Below are 23,317 nucleotides of genomic sequence, written 5' to 3' on the forward strand. Positions count from 1 at the left end.
TGTTTGTCTTCTTGAATTTGCATCAGCAGAATTTCTAAAGTCATTATAAGCAACAATGGAGAGAGGGGGCAACCTTGTTTTGTACCTTAACTAATTTTCATATTTTCTGTTAGATCTGCATTTATACAGAGTTTTGCACACTGTTCAGTATACGCTGCTTTCACCATTCTTATAAAACTTTCCCCCAATCTCAATTTTTCCATCACTGCAACCATAAAGTCCCAGTTCAAATTATCAAAGTCTTTCTCTGCATCCACAAAAAATAATGCAACTTCTTTTTCTGGATATCTTTCATAATATTCTACAATATTTACAACTGTTCTGATATTATCTCTAATTTGTCTCCTGGGAAGAAATCCTGCTTGTTCCTCTATTTTTTCTATTTGTGAGTTTAGAGCGGTTCCTCAGTGGAACAGGCTTCCTCCTTGGGAGGTGGTGGGCTCTCCTTCCTTGGAGGTTTTTGAACAGAGGCTAGATGGCCATCTGACAGCAATGAACATCCTGTGAATTTAGGGGGAGGGGTTTGTGAGTTTCCTGCATTCTGCAGGGGGTTGGACTGGATGACCCTGGAGATCCCTTTCAACTCTAGGATTCTATGACCTTCCTGATTGTTAGAGCAATTCCTCTGTGGAACAGGCTTCCTCAGGAGGTGGTGGGCTCTCCTTCCTTGGAGGCTTTTAAACAGAGGCTAGATGGCCATCTGACAGCAATGAAGATCCTGTGAATTTAGGGGGAAGTGTTTGTGAGTTCCCTGCATTGTGCAGGGGGCTGGTCTAGATGACCCTGGAGGTCCCTTCCAACTCTGTGATTCTACATCAGTTCTTTCTCTTTTGTTTGGTGTCTGAGCAATTTGAGAGGGCTCAGCTCATCAGTTGTCATGCCTTGGGGTGGAGTTCTTCCCTTTTCTGGGGAGCCTGGGCACAATTTGAACTCTTTGCAGGGCAGGAGGGGCGTGGGCTGCTCCGTGAAAGCATCTCATTGTTTCCCCCTCTGACCCGGCAGGACCAAAGACCGCAGCGGGAGTGACCCCAGCAGCCTCGACCAGCTGGACCGGAAACCCTCCCTGCCCTCTGCTCATTCAGACAGCAACTTGCTGACCGGTGAGTGTGGTGCGGGGAGGGGAGGTTGGGTCATGCAGGTTGGAACACACTGCAGGGTACGGTGCTGAATTCAGTTACAACCCTGTCTGGGGTGCAGAACAAGGGATTCCAAGCCCATAATCTCATGCCTGACTCCCCCCTGAACATTCCCCGCTGCTCTGCAATAAAAGAATGGGCTTTGTTAACGACAGGCTCTCTCCTTGGCTCATTTGGTTTAGGATTGGTGTATTTTTTAATCAGCAATTTTAAGAACATAAGAGAAGCCATGTTGGATCAGGCCAGTGGCTCCTCCAGTCCAACACTCTGTGTTACATAAGAACATAAGAGAAGTCATGTTGGATCAGGCCAGTGGCCCCTCCAGTCCAACACTCTGTGTCACATAAGAACATAAGAGAAGCCATGTTGGATCAGGCCAGTGGCCCATCCAGTCCAATACTCTGTGTCACATAAGAGAAGCCATGTTGGATCAGGCCAGTGGCTCCTCCAGTCCAACACTCTGTGTCACACAGTGGCTAAAAAACCCAGGTGTCCTCAGGAAGTCCACCAGTGGGGCCAGGACACTTGAAGCCCTCCCACTGTGCCCCCTCCCAAGCACGAAGAATACAGAGCATCACTGCCCCAGACATAAGAACATAAGAGAAGCCATGTTGGATCAGGCCAATGGCCCATCCAGTCCAACACTCTGTGTCACACAGTGGCCAAAAAAATTATATATATATATATACACACACACATATATACACACTGTGGCTAATAGCCACTGATAGACCTCTGCTCCCTATTTTTATCTAACCCCCACTGGAAGCTGTCTATGCTTTAAGGAGATCCACCAGTGGGGCCAGGACGCCAGAAGCCCTCCCACTGTGCCCTCCCAAGCACCAAGAATGCAGAGCATCACTGCCCCAGACATAAGAACATAAGAGAAGCCATGTCGGATCAGGCTAAGGGCCCATCCAGTCCAACACTCTGTGTCACACAGTGGCCAAAAAAACCCCAGGTGCTATCAAGAGGTCCTTTAGTGGGGCCGGGACACTAGAAGCCCTCCCACTGTGGCTCCCCCCAGCACCAAGAAGACAGAGCATCACTTGCCCCAGAAAGAGAGTTCCAACAATATGCTGTGGCTAAGAGCCTCTGATGGACCTCTGCTCCATATTTTTATCCAATCCCCTCTTACAGCTGGCTATGCTTGTAGCTGCCACCACCTCCTGTGGCAGTGAATTCCACTGTTAATCACCCTTTGGGTGAAGAAGTACTTCCTTCTATCCGTTCTAACCTGACTGCTCAGCAATTTCATTGAATGCCCACGAGTTCTTGTATTGTGGGAAAGGGAGAAAAGGACTTCTTTCTCTACCTTCTCCATCCCAGGCAGAATCTTGTCAACCTCGTTTTTTTTAAAAGCTCCTCCATTTCCAGCCTGCTGGAATGACACATGTCCGGGTGGAGCAATATGAATGCAACTTGGGATCTAATGAGGCGTCCTGATTTTTAATGAGTCTGATTGCCCTGGGCTCAACTTCCATTCTCTGTGGTCACGCTGGAGCTGCAGGGAGCGGCCTTTTAAAGAGCCGTGGGGGTCTGATTCTGCTCAGGAACAGAGAGGCACCTCCTCTTCCCCATGTGGTTTTCCCATGGTGCTGAGGGTATTATTACAGACTCCTTTCCGGAGCTGCGTGTGCTGCATTCCCTGCAGAAAGTGCTGTGAGGAATGTATTCTTTGTTTGGGTGACTGGAGTGCTAAATTTGAGGAGGGGGGGGGGGGGTGAAGCTTGACAGCTTCCTGTTCTTCCCCAAATTAGACCTAGACTTCAGTCGAGTAGCTACGGGGGCCAATAAGATTTTCAGAGGGGTGAGCTTTTGAGAAGCAAAGCTTCTTTTGGCGGATACAAGTTGGAATGGAACTCCCCCGGTCCTTGTGTTGCAATCAGAAGGCGGGAGGGGGGTTGCTAAAAATGAAGAACTCTCAGGTGCCCCTGGACTGAGAACCCTGGAATCATAGAGGTCATCTAGTCCAGCCCCCTGCACAGTGCAGGAAATTCACAAAGACCTCCCCCTAAATTCACAGTATCCGCATTGCTGTCAGATGGCCATCTAGCCTCTGTTTAAAACCTCCAAGGAAGGAGAGCCCACCACCTCCCGAGGAGGAAGCCTGTTCCACTGAGGAACCGCTCTAAACTCACAACCACCTCCCCCTAAATTCACAGGATCTTCATTGCTGTCAGATGGCCATCTAGCCTCTGTTGAAAAACCTCCAAGGAAGGAGAGCCCACCACCTCCCGAGGAGGAAGCCTCTTGCACTGAGGAACCGCTGTAAACTCACAAATCCCTCTCCCTAAATTCACAGGATCTGCATTGCTGTCAGATGGCCATGTAGCCTTTGTTGAAAAACCTCCAAGGAAGGAGAGCCCACCACCTCCCAAGGAGGAAGCCTGTTCCACTGAGGAACCGCTCTAACGGTCAGGAATCGTAGAATCCTAGAGTTGGAAGGGACCTCCAGGGTCATCTAGTCCAACCTCCTGCACAATGCAGGAAACTCACAAACACCTCCCCTTAAATTCACAGGATCCACATTGCTGTCAGATGGCCATCTAGCCTCTGTTTAAAACCTCCAAGGAAGGAGAGCCCACCACCTCCCAAGGAGGAAGCCTGTTGCACTGAGGAACCGCTCTAATGGTCAGGAAGTTCTTCCTGATGTTTAGTCAAAAACTCTTCTGTTTTAATTTCAACGCATTGGTTCTAGTCCTACCTTCTGGGGCCACAGAAAACAATTCCACACCATCCTCCATATGACAGCCCTTCAATCCTTGAAGATGGTGATCCTATCACCTCTCAGCTACCTCCTCTCCAAGCTAAACATGCCCAGCTCCTTCAACCTTTCTTCATAGGACTTGGTCTCCAGACCCCTCAACATCTTTGTCGCCCTCCTCTGGACCCATTCCACCTTGTCTATACCCTTCTTAAAATGTGGTGCCCAAAACTGAACACAGTACTCCAGGGGAGGTCTTACCAGAGCAGAGTAAAGCGATACCATCACATCACATGATCTGGACACTCTACTTCTGTTGATACAGCCCAAAATGGCATTGGCCTTTTTAGCCACTGCATCACACTGTTGACTCATGTTCAGCATATGGTCCACTAAGACCCCTAGATCCTTTTTGCACAGACTACTGCCCAGACAAGTCTCCCCCATCCTATAGCCATGCACTGGATTTTTCCTACCAAAACTTTACATTTATCCCAGTTAAAATTGGTTTAATTGGTTTCAGCCCAGTTTTTCCAGTTGAGTTGAGTTCTTCTGCTGCTTGACTGAAACAATCACATCTGCCCCATCAATTTCTGTTCTTTCTTCCACCTGCAGGCAGTCCAGAACCTTCCCCCGGGGCCCAAGACCGCAACTCTCTCCCTCCTTTGTCTCCTGTCTTCCGCACGGGCAGTGACCCCATCCTTCGGCCGAAAACCCCGACCTCTCATGCCCATGGGGGCCTGGCGCTGAGTGGCTCTGAGGGGCGACTGCATTCCAAGGCCCCTCCCAAACCCCTCCGTGCCCCCTCCGTGCTGGTGAGCGACTACTGTGAACTGGTCCCCAGAGCCCCCGAAGGCCCCCGAAGTCACGTGGAACGCCTGCAGGCGGAGGAGAGATGGCGCGGCCGGGCTCACATCACAGAGACCACTTTTGGGTTCCTGGACTCGGACGGGTCTTTGCCCTCTCCCCAGACGGGGGACGCGGTGGAGGAACCGGGGTTTGAGCGGCCCCTCCTGGAGACCGTCTCCTCCTTCCAGCCCCGCCTCTTCCGCTCGCTGCTTTTGCCGCCGGACAATAAGCCCTTGGACCCCAAGGCCCTCCGAAACCTCAAGAGCCTCTTTGCCCAGCACGACTGCCGGACGACGGCCTTTCATATCCTGCAGGTGGACTGTCAGGTGAGTACAACCCCCCCCCCCCTCGCGGCCGATCACCTGTTCTGAGGCTGGTGCTCCTCTTCTTAAAGCCCATTTACAGATGGGAGAACTGAGGCTGATGGTTTTTGCCTCATCCTGGGATCTAGCTTGACATCTTGGCTGTCCACTGACTTCTCCAGGGGAGAGGCGTCGTCTTCTTCCTCTTCCTGTTGGGTTCTGGCAACTTCACTTCCTGATGCCAAGAGATAACTAATTGTTTATGCATGTGGATGTCTTAGTGAGTGAGAGCCAGTGGGGTGCTCTGGGCATATTTGCCGCCAGAAGCTGGGTGTCCATATGCATGTTAGCTAGTATTTGTTGTTCATTCGCACAGTCCGACTCTTTGCGACCCCATGGACCAAGTCACACCAGGCCTTCCTGTTTTCCACCATCAGTATTGGATAGCTATTGGATATAGCTAGTATTAGAATGTTCTGATTGGGTAATCAATATATTGGGGACAGACTGGGGAGAAAAGAAAGCATTGGGTTACAACTGTATGACCCTTGGTCTGAATCTCTGGCCTTCCTTACCGGTTGCTTTTTAGACCTCAGAGAGTAAACATGTGGTTAGAGACGTCAGATAGGATGTTTATCCTTTCTTGTTTTCTTAGACTTTCCAAGTTACCCTTTCCTCACTAGATAATTAAGGTCACTTTTAAAGCTAAATGCGTGTGTGCGGGCTGCTTTATTCTTTTGTTGTCGTTGGCCTCAATGCCCTGTCTCTCTCTCCCTCTCTCTGGCTCTCTCTCTGTCTACCTCTCTCTCTCTGGCTCTCTCCCTCTCTCTGGCTCTCCCTTTGTCTCTCTCTCCCTCCCTCTCTCTGTCTCTCTCTCTCCCTCTCTCTGGCTCTCTCTCCCCCTCTCTCTGGCTCTCCCTCTGTCTCTCCCCCTCTCTCTGGCTCTCTCTCCCTCTCCCCCCCCCTCTGGCTCTCTCTCCCCCTCTCTCTGGCTCTCCCTCTGTCTCTCCCCCTCTCTCTGGCTCTCTCTCCCTCTCCCCCCCCTCTGGCTCTCTCTCCCCCTCTCTCTGGCTCTCCCTCTGTCTCTCCCCCTCTCTCTGGCTCTCTCTCCCTCTCCCCCCCCTCTGGCTCTCTCTCCCTCTCCCCCCCCTCTGGCTCTCTCTCCCCCTCTCTCTGGCTCTCCCTCTGTCTCTCCCCCTCTCTCTGGCTCTCTCTCCCTCTCCCCCCCTCTGGCTCTCTCTCCCCCTCTCTCTGGCTCTCCCTCTGTCTCTCCCCCTCTCTCTGGCTCTCTCTCTGTCTACCTCTCTCTCTCTGTCTCTCTCCCTCTCTCTGGCTCTCCCTTTGTCTCTCTCTCTCTCCCTCCCTCTCTCTGTCTCTCTCTCCCCCTCTCTCTGTCTCTCTCTCCCCCTCTCTCTGGCTCTCCCTCTGTCTCTCCCCCTCTCTCTGGCTCTCTCTCCCTCTCCCCCCCTCTGGCTCTCTCTCCCCCTCTCTCTGGCTCTCCCTCTGTCTCTCTCTCTCTCCCTCCCTCCCTCTCTCTGTCTCTCTCTCCCCTTCTCTCTGTCTCTCTCTCCCCCTCTCTCTGGCTCTCCCTCTGTCTCTCCCCCTCTCTCTTGCTCTCTCTCCCTCTCCCCCCCTCTGGCTCTCTCTCCCCCTCTCTCTGGCTCTCCCTCTGTCTCTCCCCCTTTCTCTGGCTCTCTCTCTCTCTCAGGCCGCCAGGATCACGGGAGTCTCCAAGGAGCAGCGGCAGGCCATGGGGGTCGGCTCAGGCCTGGAGCTCATAACGCTTCCTCAGGGGCAGCAGCTGCGGAAGGACTTGCTGGAAAGGTACCAACTCCGGGGGCATCTCTGTTGGCCCTTGGGGTTGACACTGCACAGGGCAGAGGGCAGAGGGGTGGCATATTTTTCAGAAGTGTCATTCCTGTTTCATCTAGGGCAAACTCTTAACAAACTCATTTGTTATGAGGGCCAGATCTGACATAAATGAGACCTTGTTGGGCCGGGCCATGTGTGTCCCTATTTAAGATTAGGTTGCAGAGGTATAAACTTTATAAAGGACACAGACAAACATATATATTTTTTTAAAAGCTTAAAACATGCTTAAAATGTTAGCACTCGGCCTTAAAGGTGCTTTCTTTGTATCTCTCCCATGGGAGCCAGGGAACTGGGCAAAGGAAGCTCTGGCTCTTTCCTTCCTTCCCCAGGGGACCAGGAGGGGGAGGAGCCTCAGCCAATAGAAGGAAGAGAGGCTTGACTCAGTAGTTCTGCTGTGGGATTGTGATAGCCTGGAAACTCAAACTCTGCCTGTCCCCCTTCCTCCGCAAGGGACGAGCCTCAGCCAACAGAAGGAAGAGAGGCTTGGCTCAGTAGCTCTGCTGTGAGATTGAGAGAGCCTGCAAAGCAAACTATTGCTCCCTCCCTCCTCAGCCAACACTGAGGAGCCTCAGCCAATGGAGAAAGTAGAGGTTTTGCTGTGCAGCTCCTGTGCAATTGAGCAAGCCTGGCAAAGCAAGCTGTGATGCAGAAGGAAGCAGATGACAGCCAGTTACTCGGGGGCCTGGTAGGAGCCCTCAGGGGGCCTGACCTGGCCCCTGGGCTGCATGTTTGAACCCCTGATCTAGAGTGTGTGTGGTGTGTGTGTGTGTGTAATGTGCTGTCAAGTCACAAGTGACTTAGGGCCAAATTGCCCTCTGGTGCCCCACAGCATCCCTGCACAGTCATGGTGTGGGGCAGGAAGGTGCCGGTGAGGGGGAGGCAGTGGAGAGAAAGGAAGCTTGGTCTGAGCCACCTCCTGGAGCTGGTTGGTATCAAGCAAGAAGAAGAAGATGATATTGGATTTATATCCCGCCCATTACTCTGAATCTCAAGAGTCTCAGAATGGCTCAGAATCTCCTGTATCTTCTCCTCCCAGAACAGACACCCTGTGAGGTGGGTGGGGCTGAGAGAGCTCTGACAGAAGCTGCCCTTTCAAGGACAACCTCTGCCAGAGCTCTGGCTGACCCAAGTCCCTTCCAGCAGCTGCAAGTGGAGGAGTAGGGAATCAAACCCGGTTCTCCCAGATAAGAGTCCGCACACTTAACCACTACAGCAAACTGGTTCTCAGGAGACAGACACCCTGAGAGGTAGGTGGAGCTGAGAGAGCTCTGACAGAAGCTGTGCTCCTTGGCCCCCTGCAGGCACCACCTGATCGCCCTGGGCATTGCCGTGGACATCCTGGGCTGCACGGGGGCTGTGGCCGAGCGGGCCGCTGCCTTGCACAAGATCATCCAGGTGGCTGTGGAACTCTGGCGCTCAGCGGGGGACCTCTTTGCCTTCTCTGCCGTGATGGAGGCCTTGCAGCTGCCCCAGGTAAGGGAGGGAGGGAGGCTGCCGGGCTGGATTCGCACATAGGCTGAGTAGGCACTGGCCTGTGGCCTCCCACGCCTTTAGGGGGCCGGGCCAATTTGTCTCTCTGCCTCTCCCCTAGTCACGACTCAGGGGGGCCTTACCAAGTGCTGCCACCTAACAATCCTGTGAGGTAGGTTAGGCTGAGAGGGCGTGACTGCCCCAAGGTCACCCAGTGGGCTTCCATGGCATGGTAGGGATTTGAACCTGGGACTTTCAGGGCTCTTTGACACATATTGTGTGACTTTCGAAGCCCCACCCTCACCCAGTTAGACGGCTTGGAGAATGAATTTGTCTCTTTCAATCACTTTGCCAAGCCAAGCCAGCCAGCAACTTGGAGAATGCATTTGAAATTAAAGTTGCTTTCTTTCCACCTCTCCCTCCCGCATCTATTTGCCTGCCTGCCTCCCTCCCTCGTGACACTCAAGCATCTGACGTTTATTCTGTGTGGCTCTGACGTCAAGCAGTTTTGACCACCCCTGTACTAGTTTTCTAGCCACCCCTCCACACCTGCCTCTCTAAAATTAAAGGTAAAGGCAGTCCCCTGTGCGAGCACCAGTCATTTCCGACTCTGGGGTGACGTTGCTTTCACAGTGTTTTCACGGCAGACTTTTTACAGGGTGGTTTGCCATTGCCTTCCCCAGTCATCTACACTTTCCCCCCAGGAAGCTGGGGACTCCTTTGACTGACCTCGGAAGGATGGAAGGCTGAGCCAACCTGGAGCTGGCTACCTGAACCAGCTTCTGCTGGGATTGAACTCAGGTCATGAGCAGAGGGCTCCGACTGCAGTACTGCAGCTTTACCACTCTGCGCCATGGGGCGCTTCGCTCTCTAAAATTAGTTTTCCACAAAAAACTCCTTACCAGATTCATGTCACTGGAGCCTATGTGTGACACAAACGTCTAGAGCTGTAGGTGGGTGAATCAAGGGACGTATGTTTGCTCCTCCCCTTCCTAGATCACGCGGCTAGAACAGACATGGCGGCACCTGCGCCAGAACCACACCCAGAGCGCCATTGCCTTCGAGAAGGAGCTCAAACCCCTTTTGGGGCGCCTGAACCGGGCCGAAGGTGAGTCTTGGTTGGCTTTTCTGCTTGTAACAATCGAACTTCCATTTCGTACTGGGTAGAGAGACTTCTTGTGCCTCCTCCAAGGGCGACGCCAGCTTCAGTAGAACTCCATTTCCAAGATCTTTCTCGAGGGATTTAGAAGAAACTCACAGTTCCGACATAAAATAGTATAACATACGAACAACATCACATTCTACATAATGCATCATAGCATTAAACATCACCGAAGTTCTTATAACTTAACAATATGTCTTTTATCCAGGGGTAGAATTCTAGCGGGAGCTCCTTTGCATATTAGGCCGCACACCCCTGATGGAGCCAATCCTTCAAGAGCTTACAAAAAAGAGCCTTGGAAGCTCTTGCAGTATTGGCTACATCAGGGGGTGTGTGGCCTAATATGCAAAAGAGCTCCTGCTAGAATTCCACCCCTGTTTATATCTTTCACTATGATATTCACAGATGGAAGTCTGAATGTTGCAAGCACTTTTGTACAAGCACCTTTGGTCTTTCAAGTATGCAGTTTGGACTTTAAGAGAATTTGTTGCACTTTGAGAGAATTTTTTTGGGACACTGAACATTTAACAATTGTGGGACTTTATATTGTTATGAATGGCGAAGGTTTTTGATGAGTAACAATTGTGAGATGTGGGAGATTCAAGCTTTAGAAACAGTGCAGTAATTTGTAAGAGAGCGGGAGTTGTGTTTAATGTTGGTATTGTGGTGTATGTTTTTCTCCTTTGTTGTTTAGACAGGGGTGTCAAACCCATTTATTATGACAAAAATGAGACCTTGTTGGTTCGGACCATATGTGTACCTGTTTAAGACTAGGTAGCAGGGGTATAAACTTTGTAAAGGACACAGGACAAACATAATTAAAGATTTTTTAAAAAAAATAAATTAAAACACACTTAAGGCATTAGCATTTGTTGGTGTTAAAGGTACTTTGAAGGTAAAGGAGAGCCAGTTTGGTGTAGTGGTTAAGTGTGCGGACTCTTATCTGGGAGAACTGGGTTTGATTCCCCCCTCCTCCACTTGCAGCTGCTGGAATGGCCTTGGGTCAGCCAGAACTCTCTTATCTGGGAGAACCGGGTTGGATTCCCCACTCCTCCACTTGCACCTGCTGGAATGGCCCTGGGTCAGCCATAGCTCTGGCAGAGGTTGTCCTTGAAAGGGTGGTTGAAAGAGCCAGTTCGGTGTAGTGGTTAAGTGTGCGGACTCTTATCTGGGAGAACCGGGTTTGATTCCCCACTCCTCCACTTGCACCTGCTAGCATGGCCTTGGGTCAGCTGTAGCTCTGGCAGAGGTTGTCCTTGAAAGGGCAGCTGCTGTGAGAGCCCTCTCCAGCCCCACCCACCTCACAGGGTGTCTGTTGTGGGTGAGGAAGGTAAAGGAGATTGTGAGCCGTTCTGAGACTCTTCGAAGTGGAGGGCGGGATATAAATCCAATATCATCATCTTCATCTTCATCTCCTTCTCCTTCTCCTTCTTCTTCTTTCTTTGTATCTTTCCCAAGGGATCCAGGGACCTGGGCAAAGGAAGCTCTGGCTCTCTCCTTCCTTCCCCAGGGGACCAGGAGGGAAAGGAGCTTCAGCCAACAGAAGGGAGAGAGGCTTATCTCAGTAGCTCTGCTGTGCAACTGAGAGAGCCTGGCAAAGCCAGCTATTCCTCCCCCCTTCCTCCCCAAGGAGCCTCAGCCAATGGAGAAAACAGAGACTGCTCTGTAGCTCCTGTGCAATTGAGCAAGCCTGGCAAAGCAAGCTGTGATGCAGAAGGAAGCAAGAGGGAGGGAGAAGGAAGCAGATGACAGCCAGTTGCTCAGGGGCCTGATAGGAGCCCTCTGGGGGCCTGATTTGACCCCCGAACTGCATGTTTGACACCCCTGGTTTAGAAGCAATGATGAAGGCACCTGGCGAAAGGAGCTTTGACTCTGGAAGGCTCAGACCCCCTCCCCCCAAAACCTTGTCGGTCTCTCAGGTCTGCCTGGGCTGGAATCTTGCTGCCCAAAAGATGGAAGAGTAAGAAAACAGGCACCGTTTCCCTGCAGCGAGATCGGAGTCCCGTTCACATCTGAGCAGCCAACAAGATTTTTCAGGGCGCCAGCTTTCGAGAGCCGTCCCCCTTCGTCAGATTTGCCTGCGGTTGATTCCTCTGCAGGGCACCGAGCGTCCTGCCGGATGATCAAGGGAAGCCTTTGTGGTTTCTGAGGCTTCACCGGCCCTACGCAGATGGGCACAAAATGCAAACTTTTTCACTTTTCGAAATGGCAGCTCAGTTTTGCATTTCCTGCAAGGTCTTGAGGCTTTTTTGAGTTCGTGCAGCGTGGGTCCTTTCTTTGCAGGCATGGTCGGTCGGTCTTTGCGGTCTGCCTGGGGATTCTCTTGGAGGCACTAACTTAGGAAAAGCATCCCACATTTCCCCCTCCCTTTACTTCTGTGCTATCGTAGTCTTGAGGAGCGCGTGCGAACACACATGGGGGCCGCCTTATAGTGGATCAGACCATTGGTTCATATTGTTTACTTGGACTGGCCGCAGCTCTCTGGGCCATCTCAGGTCATTCATATCACCTCCTGCCTGGTCCTATGAACTGGAGATGCCAGGGATTGAACCTGGGACCTTCTGCCTGCCAAGCAGAGGCTCTGCCACTGAGCCAGGGTTTCAGGTCAAGGTCTTTCCCATCACCTCCTGCCTGGTCCTTTTCACTGGAGATGCCGGGGATTGAACCTGGGACCTTCTGCCTGCCAAGCAGAGGCTCTGCCCCTGAGCCAGGGTTTCAGGTCAAGGTCTTTCCCATCACCTCCTGCCTGGTCCTTTTAGCAGGAGATGCCGGGGATTGAACCTGGGACCTTCTATATGCCAAGCAGAGGCTCTGCCACTGAGCCACGGTCTCAGGTCAAGGTCTTTCTCCTCCCCTCCTGCCTGGTCCTTTGAACTGGAGATGGTGAGGATTGAACCTGGGACCTTCTGCATGCCACGCAGAGGCTGTGCCATTGAGCCAGGGTCTCAAGCCAAGGTCTTTCCCATCACCTCCTGCCTGGTTCTTATACCTGGAGATGCCGGGGATTGAACCTGGGACCTTCTGCATGCCAATGAGAGACTCTGCCGCTGAGCCAGGGTCTCAGGTCAAGTTCTTTCCCATCCCTTCCTGCCTGGTCCTTCTAACTGGAGATGCTGGTGATTGAACCTGGGACCTTCTGCATGCCAAGCAGAGGCTCTGCCACTGAGCCAGGGTCTCAGGCTGAGGTCTTTCCCATCACCTCCTGCCTGGTCCTTTCAACTGGAGATCCCGGGAATTGAACCTGGGACCTTCTGCATGCTAAGCAGAGGCTCTACTACTAAGCCATGTCCCCTCTCCATTGGTCTCCAGGGTCTCAGGTGAAGGTCTTTCCCATCATCTCCTACCTGGTCCTTCCAACTGGAGATGTTGGGGGTTGAACCAGGGACCTTCTGCGTGCCAAGCATTGGCTCTACCACTGAGCCAGAGTCCCTGTGTGCTGACTGCAGCCTTGCTTTGTGGGTCGCTCTGGAACTGTGGCTTAAAGCTGGAAGGGGGGTGGGGGGAGCCAGGATCTTGGTGTAGTTTGCAGCAGTCTGAAATATCACCTTGTAGTGGTGTTGCAGAGTCCAAAGGATTGTGTCAGTTAGCCTCAGATTAGCCCAAATTGGTTATGCAGATTTGGGGAAGGAAGTTGCTCTTTGAACAAAGCACCTGGCCTGAGGATTGGCTTGTTCAGTTCAGCCCCTTCCCCCATCACTGCATCAAGGGGCCACCGGTAGGGTTGCCAGCCTCCAGGTAAGGTCTGGAGAACTCCCAGAATTACAACTGCTCTCCAGCCGACAGAGATCAGTTGCCCTGGAGAAAATGGCTGTTTTGGTGGTGGTGGTGGGGAATCAGTAGCATTGTGCCCCACCAAGGTCCTTCATCTCCATGAACCACAGGCTCCACCCACAAGTCTTCAGGAATTCCCCATAGTCTGAGGTTCACTATGGATTAGAGCTGCCAAGTTCAATTCAAGAAATATCTGGGGAGTTTGGGGGTGGAGCCAAAAGACTTTGGGTTGGAGCCAGGAGGCATTGGGATGGAGCCAAAAGACATTGGGTTGGAGCAAGGAGACTTTGGGGTGGAGCCAGGAGGCATTGGGGTGGAGCCAAAAGACATTGGGTTGGAGCAAGGAGACTTTGGGGTGGAGCCAGGAGGCATTGGGGTGGAGCCAAAAGACATTGGGTTGGAGCAAGGAGACTTTGGGGTGAAGTCAGGAGACTTTGGGGGTGGAGCCAGGAGCAAGGATGTGACAAGCATAATTGAACTCCGAAGGGAGTTCTGGCCATCAGATTGAAAGGGACCGCACACCTTTTAAATGCCTTCCCTCCATTAGAAATAATGGATAGGATCACGTACTGTGGGGACTCATAGAATGGGACCCCCTGGTCCAATCTTTTTGAAACTTGGAGGGTGTTTTGAGGAGAGGCGCTGGATGCTATGCTGAAAATCTGGTGCCTCTGCCCCCAAAAACAGCCCCCCCAGAGCCCCAGACACTCATGACTCAATTCTCCATTATATCCTATGGGAATTGATCTCCATAGGGAATAATGGAGTGCCCAGCAGACATTTTCCTCCCCCCTCTGCTTTCTGATGACCCTGAAGCGGGGGGAGGGCCTCCAAACCAGGGGATCCCCTGCTTCCACCTGGGGATTGGCAACCCTACTATGGATGGGATGTTTTCCTGCCGTCAGTCATTATGCAGATGAAGTGGACTGAGCTTGTGCTTACAAAAAACACACTTGGGACCTTCCCAGAGCAGTCCATGCTGCTTCGGTGCTTTCTGAGCATTTAGTTGTGAAGTGGCTTTATCTTGAGTCCGTGTTTGGTCCTTTTTCTAGATCAGGGTTGGCATAATTTGCTTGCTGTGAGATGGCTCAGCGCCACAAAACAGGAAGGAAGGAAGGAAGTAGATGGGGGAAGGGAGGATGAAGAGAGAGGTGGAAAGAAAGCTACTTTAACGTTAAATGAATTCTCCGTATGGAGCAGAGGTCCATCAGTGACTATTAGCCACAGGGTGTAGATGGAACTCTCTGCCTGGGGCAGGGATGCTCTGTATTCTGGGTGCTTGACGGAGGCAACAGTGGGAGGGCTTCTGGAATTCTGGCCCTGCTGGTGGACCTCCTGATGGCACCTGGGCTTTGGCCATTGTGTGACTCAGAGTGCTGGACTGGGTGGGCTGTTGGCCTGATCCAGCATGGCTTCTCTTATGTTCTTATGTCTGGGGCAGTGATGCTCTGTATTCTTGGTGCTGGGGGGCATAGTGGGAGGGATTCTATTGTCCTCCTGAGGGCACCTGGTGGACTTCCTGAGGGCACCTGGTTTTTTTGGCCACTGTGTGACACAGAGTACTGGACTGGATGGGCCCTTGGCTTGATCCAACATGGCTTCTCTTATGTTATGTCTGGGGCAGGGATGCTCTGTATTCTTGGTGCTGGGGGACATAGTGGGAGGGCTTCTAGTGTCCTCCTGGGGGCACCTGGTGGACCTCCTGAGGGCACTTGGGTTTTTTGGCCACTGTGCGACACACAGTGTTGGACTGGATGGGCCACTGGCCTGACCCAACGGGGCTTCTCTTAGGTTCTTCTGTTCTCCAAGCTGTCCGCTGGCTTGGCTTGGAGAAAGGATTTAAAGAGACAAATGCCTTCTCCAGGCCGGCTGATGGGGGCTTCAGGAGCCACACAATATGTGTAAAAGAGCTGCATGTGGCTTCTGAGCCACAATTTGGCCAGCCCTGTTATGAACATATGAAGCTGACTTGTACTGAATCAGCCCCTTGGTCCATCTAAGTCAGTCTTGTCTACTCAGACTGGCAGCGGCTCTCCTGGATCTCAGGGTGAGGTTTTTCATGCCTCTTTGCCTGGACCCCTTTGAGTTGGAGATGCCAGTGGGGATTGAACCTGGGACCTCCTGCTTACCAAGCAGATGCTCTCCCACAGAGCCCCATTCATGGCTCTCCAGGGTCTCAAGCTGAAGTTCTTCACGCCTCCTTGCCTGGACCCTTTTGAGTTGGAAATGCCAGTGGAGATTGAACCTGGGACCTCCTGCTTCCCAAGCAGATGCTCTACCACTGAGCCATAGCCCCATTCATGGCTCTCCAGGGTCTCCAGCTGAGGTTTTTCATGCCTCTTTGCCTGGACCCTTTTGAGTTGGAGATGCCAGTGGGGATTGAACCTGGGACCTCCTGCTTGCCAAGCAGATGCTCTGCCACTGAGCCACCGTCCCTCCCTTGTTGTAGAGCCTTGTGTTTTTTGGGGTGGTGGTGGAGAAATCTTTCCCAGCCCTGTCGCTTCCCATCTTAACCACCTGGAGGTGCCGTGAATCCAACCCGAGCCCTTCTGCACGCCAAGGCCAGGTTCTGCCTCTGAGATGCCCCCTCCCTTGAAGCCACTGACAGTTCTGTGTGTGTCCCGCAGGCAACGTGGTGCCCTCGCTGAAGGAGGTGTGCGTCCCTCCCCTCTTGCCCCTTCTGTGCCTCATGGAAGGAGAAGAGCGGTGGGGGGAGAGCGAGGAGACCTGTGAGGTCCTCTTGCGCGTCCTGGAGGCTGCCCGCTCCATCGCTACCAACGCCAGCATCTTCCGTGCCAACGCTGAGGCGAAGCTGCAAGGTAGGGCCATGCAAGAGCTGAGCTGACCCTCTCCCTTTGCTTCTAGGCTAGAGGCTGCTCATTCCGGGCTTCCACTTACTTTTGGTATTTGCCTTAGAAGAAGAAAACTGCAGATTTATAACCTGCCCTTAACTCAGACTCTCAGAGCGGCCTACAATTTCCTTCTTCTCCCACAACAGACACCCCATGAGGTGGGTGGGACTCAGAGAGCTCTTCCAGAAGCTGCCCTTTCAAAGACAGAGTCTCAGAGCGGCCTACAATCTTCTTTCCCTTCCTCCCGCCCCACAGCAGACACCCTGTGAAGTGGGTGGGGCTGAGAGAGCTCTCCCAGAAGCTGCCCTTTCAAGGACAGAGTTTCAGAGCAGCCTACAATCTCCTTTCCCTTTCCCCCCACAACAGACACCCTGAGAGGAGGGTGGGGATGAGAGGGCTCTCACAGCAGCTGCCCTTTCAAGAACAGAGTTTCAGAGTGGCCTACAATCTCCTTTCTCTTCTCTTCCCCACAACACACACCCTGTGAGGTGGGTGGGGCTGAGAGGGCTATCACAACAGCTGCCCTTTCAAGGACAGAGTCTCAGAGCAGCCTACAAACTCCTTTCCCTTCCTCCCCCACAACAGACACCCTGTGAGGTGGGTGGGGCTGAGAGGACTCTCACAGCAGCTGCCCTTTCAAGGACAACCTCTGCCAAAGCTATGGCGGACCCATGGCCCTTCCAGCAGGTGCAAGTGGAGGAGTGGGGAATCAAACCCGGTTCTCCCAGATAAGAGTCTTTCAACCTAAGAAGAAGACCATAGAACAGGGTTTGATTCCCCATTCCTCGACTTGCAGCTGCTGGAATGGCCTTGGGTCAGCCATAGCTCTCTTATCTGGGAGAACCAGGTTTGATTCCCCACTCCTCCACTTGCACCTGCTGGAATGGCCTTGGGTAAGCCAGAGCTCTCTTATCTGGGAGAACCGGTTTTGATTCTCCACTCCTCCACTTGCAGCTGCTGGAATGGCCTTGGGTCAGCCAGAGCTCTTATTTGGGAGAACTGGGTTTGATTCCCCACTCCTCCACTTGCAGCTGCTGGAATGGCCTTGGGTCAGCCATAGCTCTCTTATCTGGGAGAACCGGGTTTGATTCCCCACTCCTCCAGTTGCAGCTTCTGGAATGGCCTTGGGTCAGGCAGAGGTCTCGCAGAGTAGTCCCCGAAAGAGCAACTTCTGTCAGAGCTCTTTCAGCCCCACCTGCCTCACAGGGTGTCTGTTGTCGGAGAGGAAGATAAAGGAGATTGTAAACTGCTCAGAGAGAAGGGCGGGATATAAATCTGCGGTCTTCTTCTGCTATATGTCAAGAGATAGCAGCGTTCAAGTAACAGCCTCTCTGTTTCAAAACATCCCTGTAATTACGTTTAGAGATCAAAATATGAAAGTTGGATGGTGACTTGAAATTTTGTCTCGGGTGCTGCAAGCAAAGCACATGAGGATGAGAGAAGCTTTAGGGGAAGAGGACCCAAAGGCCAAGGGAGAGAGGCATGTACCATCAGCCAGTTAGAGTCCTAGAGTTGGAAGGGACCTCTAGGGTCATCTAGTCCAACCCCCTCTACAGTGCAGGAAATTCACAAATACATCCCCACCACATATCCCCAGTGACCCCTGCGCCATACCCAGAAGATGGCAAAACCCCCCGCCCCACCCCTCCAGGATCCCTGGCCAAACTGGGAATCTGCTTTTCCCTAGACATAGAAGAAAGGGCCACGAGAACTAAGCACTGATGCAGCCCTTCCTCTCATGATCTTCCACATTCACAAGATCTGTATTGCTGTCAGGTGGCCATCTAGCCTCTGTTGAAAAACCTCCAAGGACGGAGAGCCCACCACCTCCCGAGGAGGAAGCCTCTTCCACTGAGGAACCGCTCTAAACTCACAAACGCCTCCCCCTAAACTCACAGGATCCTCATTGCTGTCAGGTGGCCATCTAGCCTCTGTTGAAAAACCTCCAAGGAAGGAGAGCCCACCACCTCCCAAGGAGGAAGCCTGTTCCACTGAGGAACCGCTCTAAACTCACAAACGCTTCCCCCTAAATTCACAGGATCCTCATTGCTGTCAGAGGGCCATCTAGCCTCTGTGGAAAAACCTCCAAGGAAGGAGAGCCCACCACCTCCCGAGGAGGAAGCCTATTCCACTGAGGAACCGCTCTAAACTCACAAACACCTCCCCCTAAACTCACAGGATCTTCATTGCTGTCAGATGGCCATCTAGCCTCTGTTGAAAAACCTCCAAGGGAGGAGAGCCCACCACCTCTTGAGGAGGAAGCCTGTTCCACTGAGGAACCCCTCTAAACTCACAAACACCTCCCCCTAAACTCACAGGATCTTCATTGCTGTCAGATGGCCACCTAGCCTCTGTGGAAAAACCTCCAAGGAAGGAGAGCCCACCACCTCCTGAGGAGGAAGCCTGTTCCACTGAGGAACTGTTCTAACAGTCAGGAATGATAGAGTTGGAAGGGACCTCCAGGGTCATCTAGTCCAGCCCCCTGCACAATGCAGGAAACTCACAAACACCTCCCCCTAAATTCACAGGATCTTCATTGCTGTCAGATGGCCATCTAGCCTAAATTGAAAAACCTCCAAGGAAGGAGAGCCCACCACCTCCCGAGGAAACCTGTTCCACTGAGGAACCGCTCTCATGGTCAGGAAGTTCTTCGTCATGTTGAGCCAGAAACTCGTTTAATTTCAATCTGTTGGTTCTGGTCCATCCTCCTGGGGCAATAGGAAACATGGCTGCCTTGCCGATGCCCGCAAAACCCTGTGCCAAGCTAGTTCCAGGAGCTCTGGCAGGATTGTGGAGAGCTGGCCCTAGCTCTGTTCCTCCCAGTTCTTATCTGTGGTTTTGCATGCTTCACATACCATCCAAAGCCGTTTGGCTGCAGGGCTCAGGATATGAGATCTATGCAGAATCGGCATTTCAAGCTGAGGCTTGCTTGGCATTCTTTTTGTGGTGGCAAATGTAGCAGGACGATCCGTCATAGAACCTGAACAGAAGGAAGTCCCCCCAGTGGAGTGTGTGTGTCACAGTGGGAGGGGCTAGGGACTTTGGGTGGGGAGGAAGGAAGGAAAGGAAAGGTCCCCTGTGCAAGCACCAGTTGTTTCCGACTCTGGGGTGACGTTGCTTTCACAATGTTTTCTCGGCAGACTTTTTACAGGGTGGTTTGCCATTGCCTTCCCCGGTTATCTGCGCTTTCCCCCCAGCAAGCTGGGTCCTCATTTGACTGACTTCGGAAGGATGGAAGGCTGAGTCAACCTCGAGCCAGCTACCTGAACCCAGCTTCCACCGGGGATCGAACTCAGGTCATGAGCAGAGCTTAGGACTGCAGTACTGCAGCTTTAACACTCTGCGCCACGGGGCTCTTAAGAACATAAGAGAAGCCATGTTGGATCAGGCCAATGACCCATCCAGTCCAACACTCTGTATCACTCTGTGGCCAAAATACACACACACACACACACACACTATGGCTAATAGCCACTGATGGACCTCTGCTCCATATTTTTATCCAATCCCCTCTTGAAGCTGGCTATGCTTGTAGCCGCCACCACCTCCTGCGGCAGTGAATTCCACATGTTAATCATCCTTTGGGTAAAAAAGTACTTCATCAGTTTTAACCCGACTGCTCAGCAATTTCATTGAATGCCCACGAGTTCTTGTATTGTGAGAAAGGGAGAAAAGAACTACTTTCTCCATCCCATGCATAATCTTGTAAACCTCTATCATGTCACCCTGCAGTCGACGTTTCTCCAAGCTAAAGAGCCCCAAGCGTTTCAACCTTTCTTCATAGGGAATGTGTTCCAAACCTTTAAACATTCTTGTTGCCCTTTTCTGCACTTTTTCCAATGCTATAATATCCTTTTTGAGGTGTGGTGCCTAGAATTGCACACAGTACTCCAAATGAGACCGCACCATCGATTTATACAGGGACATTATGATACTGGCTGATTTGTTTTCAATTCCCTTCCTAATAATTCCCAGCATGGCGTTGGCCTTTTTTATTGCAATCGCACACTGTCTTGACATTTTCAGTGAGTTATCTACCACAACCCCAAGATCTCTCTCTTGGTCAGTTTCTGCCAGTTCACACCCCATCAACTTGTATTTGTAGCTGGGATTCTTGGCCCCAATATGCATTACTTTGCACTTGGCCACACTGAACCTCATCTGCCACGTTGACGCCCACTCACCCAGCCTCAACAGATCCCTTTGGAGTGCCTCACAATCCTCTCTGGCTCTTACCACCCTGAACAATTTAGAGTCATCTGCAAACTTGGCCGCTTCACTGCTCACTCCCAACTCCAAATCATTAATGAACAATGGAATTGATTTGGGTGGGGAGCACCCCGTTAAAAGAACATTCTGAAAGCCACCTTTCGAAGTGTGAATTTCCCAAATTTGAACAAAGCAGGAGTCAAGTGGCACCTTTAAGACCAACGAAGTTTTATTCAGAATGTAAGCTTTTGTGTGCTTGCCCACTTCATCAGATATGGCGATAGGGTACCTTATCCAAAGAAGTATGCATACATACAAGCAGGGCTTTTTTTTTGAGCAGGATCCCACAGGAACACAGTTCCGGCTGGCTTGGTGTCAGGGGGTGTGGCCTAAATATGCAAATGAGTTCCTGCTGGGCTTTTTTCTACAAAAAAAGCCTTGCATGTGAAAGCTGCCATTCTGAATAAAACTTGGTTGATCTTAAAGGTGCCACTTGACTCCTACTTTGTTCTACTGCTGCAGAGCAACACGGCTGCCCACTTGGGTCTTCTCCAATTGTCGTTGTTGCAATTCCCTATTGCAGAGCCAGGAAGGGCTCGGGATCGTTTGCATTACTCACCGGGGGTGCTGCCATCCTCTTGAAAAGTTGCATCAGGAAAGTTTGACAAAATACTGCAACAGTACTCCAAGCATGGATCCTTGTTATATCAGTAGAGAGCTTGCAGTGTGCAGCGGTCTGTAGATGGACAAGGATCTGGAAGATCAACGTTTGAATCCCCCGCTCTGCCCTGGAAGTTTGCTGGGTGACCCTCTCAGCCTAATCAACCTCACAGGGTTGTTGTGCGGATAAAACACAGGACAGGAGAAGGAGTTAAGGGGCTCTGTGTTCCCAGTGGAGAAAAAGAAAATGACTGGATTTGTATCCCGCCCTCCACTCTGAATCTCAGAGCGGCTCACAATCTCCTTCTCCGTTGCCTCCCACAACAGACCCCCTTGTGAGGTGGGTGGGGCTGAGAGAGCTCTCACAGCAGCTTCCCTTTCAAGGACAGTTCTGCCAGAGCTATGGCTGACCCAAGGCCATGCTAGCAGGTGCAAGTGGAGGAGTGGGGAATCAAACCTGGCTCTCCCAGATAAGAGAGCTCTGGCTGACCCAAGGCCATTCCAGCAGCTGCAAGTGGAGGAGTGGGGAATCAAACCTGGCTCTCCCAGATAAGAGAGCTCTGGCTGACCCAAGGCCATTCCAACAGCTGCAAGTGGAGGAGTGGGGAATCAAACCTGGCTCTCCCAGATAAGAATCCACGCACTTCACCACGACACCAAACTGGCCCCTCACCTCTATATCAAAACTGGCAGGCCTCACTCTGACCCTTGTAGGGGGGTAGCGACTGCACATATGCATCCATCCCTTTCTCACAATACAAGAACTCGTGGGCATTCAATGAAATTGCTGGGCAGTCGGGTTAGAAGGATAAAAGGAGGTACTTCTTCATCCAAAGGGTGATTAACATGTGGAATTCACTGCCACAGGAGGTGGCGGCGGCTACAAGCATAGACAGCTTCAAGAGGGGTTTGGATAAAAATATGGAGCAGAGGTCCATCAGTGGCTATTAGCCACAGCGTATTGTTGGAACTGTCTGGGGCAGTGATGCTCTGTATTCTTGGTGCTTGGGGGGGGGGGGGCAAAGTGGAAGGGCCTTCTAGCCCCATTTGTGAACCTCCTGATGACACTTGGGGATTTTTTTTGGCCACTGTGTGACACAGAGTTTTGGACTGGATGAGCACTGGCCTGATGCAACATGGCTTCTCTTATGTTCTTATGTGTGGGGCAGTGACGCTCTGTATTCTTGGTGCTTTGGGGGGCACAGTGGGAGGGCTTCTAGTATCCTGGCCCCACTGGTGGACCTCCTGAGGGCACCTGGGTTTTTTTGGCCACTGTGTGACACAGAGTGTTGGACTGGATGGGCATTGGCCTGGTCCAACATGGCTTCTCTTATGTTCTTATGTAACACAGAGTGTTGGACTGGATGGGCATTGGCCTGATCCAACATGGCTTCTCTTATGTTCTTATGTGACACAGAGTGTTGGACTGGAGGGGTCATTGGCCTGATCCAACATGGCTTCTCTTATGTTCTTATGTGACACAGAGTTTTGGACTGGATGGGTCATTGGCCTGATCCAACATGGCTTCTCTTCTGTTCTTATGTCTGGGCAGTGATGCTCTATGTTCTTGGTGCTTGGGCGGAGGCAAGAGTGGGAGGGTTTCTAGTGTCCTGGCCCCACTGATGGACCTCCTGATGGCACCTGGGTTTTTTTTGGCCACTGTGTGGCACAGGGTGTTGGACTGGATGGGCCACTGGCCGGATCCAACATGGCTTCTTATGTTCTTATCCTTCCAGTGACGCTTCAGATGCAAGACTAGGCCTCACTGGGCCTTAAGAGGCTAAACCTGGGTCGTCAGAGCCTTTTCGCAGAGCACTCCTGCCTCCCCTCACCCACCCTCTCTGGCCTTGTCCTTTCTCTCCCCTGCAGGGTTCCAGGCCTCCCCTGAGCTCTTGGAAGCCTTCAAAACCGAGTTTGCCCTGCTGCTGTTCTGGGGCAGCAGAGGGGCCGAAGCTGACAGGACCGAGCGGCACAGGAAATTCGACCGGATCCTGACTGTTCTCTCCCAGAAACTGGAGTGAGCCCTGCCGAGGCAGGATAGGTCTGCCCCTTCGCCCACCCCGCCGGGGAATGAATCCAGCCATGTCGGGATTGCGAAAAGCTCCAACAGGAATTGCTGGGAGCTACAAGGTGTTGCCGGGAGCCTCGGAGACTGGACAGAGAGTGGCTTTTGAAGCTGTGGGGTTCATCAGCAGAGCAAATTCCTGACGCCTGGCTGATTTTCCCTGCTTCCACAGGTGTAATGGGAACAAGCAAATCCTCTTCTTCTTCCTCTTGGAAAGCCGTGCAGCTACTTTGGTGTAGTGGTGAAGTGTGCGGACTCTTAT

The 23,317-nt window shown here is 52.1% G+C and overlaps 1 protein-coding gene across 1 annotated transcript in view; it reads left to right on the plus strand.

Moving 5' to 3' along the window:
• Positions 1 to 23,018, plus strand: part of SH2D3A (SH2 domain containing 3A) — a 35,875-nt gene extending 12,857 nt beyond the window's left edge. The window contains exons 4-10 of the mRNA XM_060253025.1: positions 1,003 to 1,100; positions 4,459 to 5,018; positions 6,703 to 6,818; positions 8,168 to 8,339; positions 9,333 to 9,444; positions 15,897 to 16,088; positions 22,860 to 23,018. Of these exons, the coding sequence (XP_060109008.1) occupies positions 1,003 to 1,100; positions 4,459 to 5,018; positions 6,703 to 6,818; positions 8,168 to 8,339; positions 9,333 to 9,444; positions 15,897 to 16,088; positions 22,860 to 23,011 (1,402 nt within the window). The 3' untranslated portion in view covers positions 23,012 to 23,018. The remainder of the gene's footprint in view (positions 1 to 1,002; positions 1,101 to 4,458; positions 5,019 to 6,702; positions 6,819 to 8,167; positions 8,340 to 9,332; positions 9,445 to 15,896; positions 16,089 to 22,859) is intronic.
• Positions 23,019 to 23,317: the final 299 nt, after the last annotated feature.

Source organism: Heteronotia binoei, chromosome 13 (assembly GCF_032191835.1).
Source record: "Heteronotia binoei isolate CCM8104 ecotype False Entrance Well chromosome 13, APGP_CSIRO_Hbin_v1, whole genome shotgun sequence".
Classification (NCBI taxonomy): domain Eukaryota; kingdom Metazoa; phylum Chordata; class Lepidosauria; order Squamata; family Gekkonidae; genus Heteronotia; species Heteronotia binoei.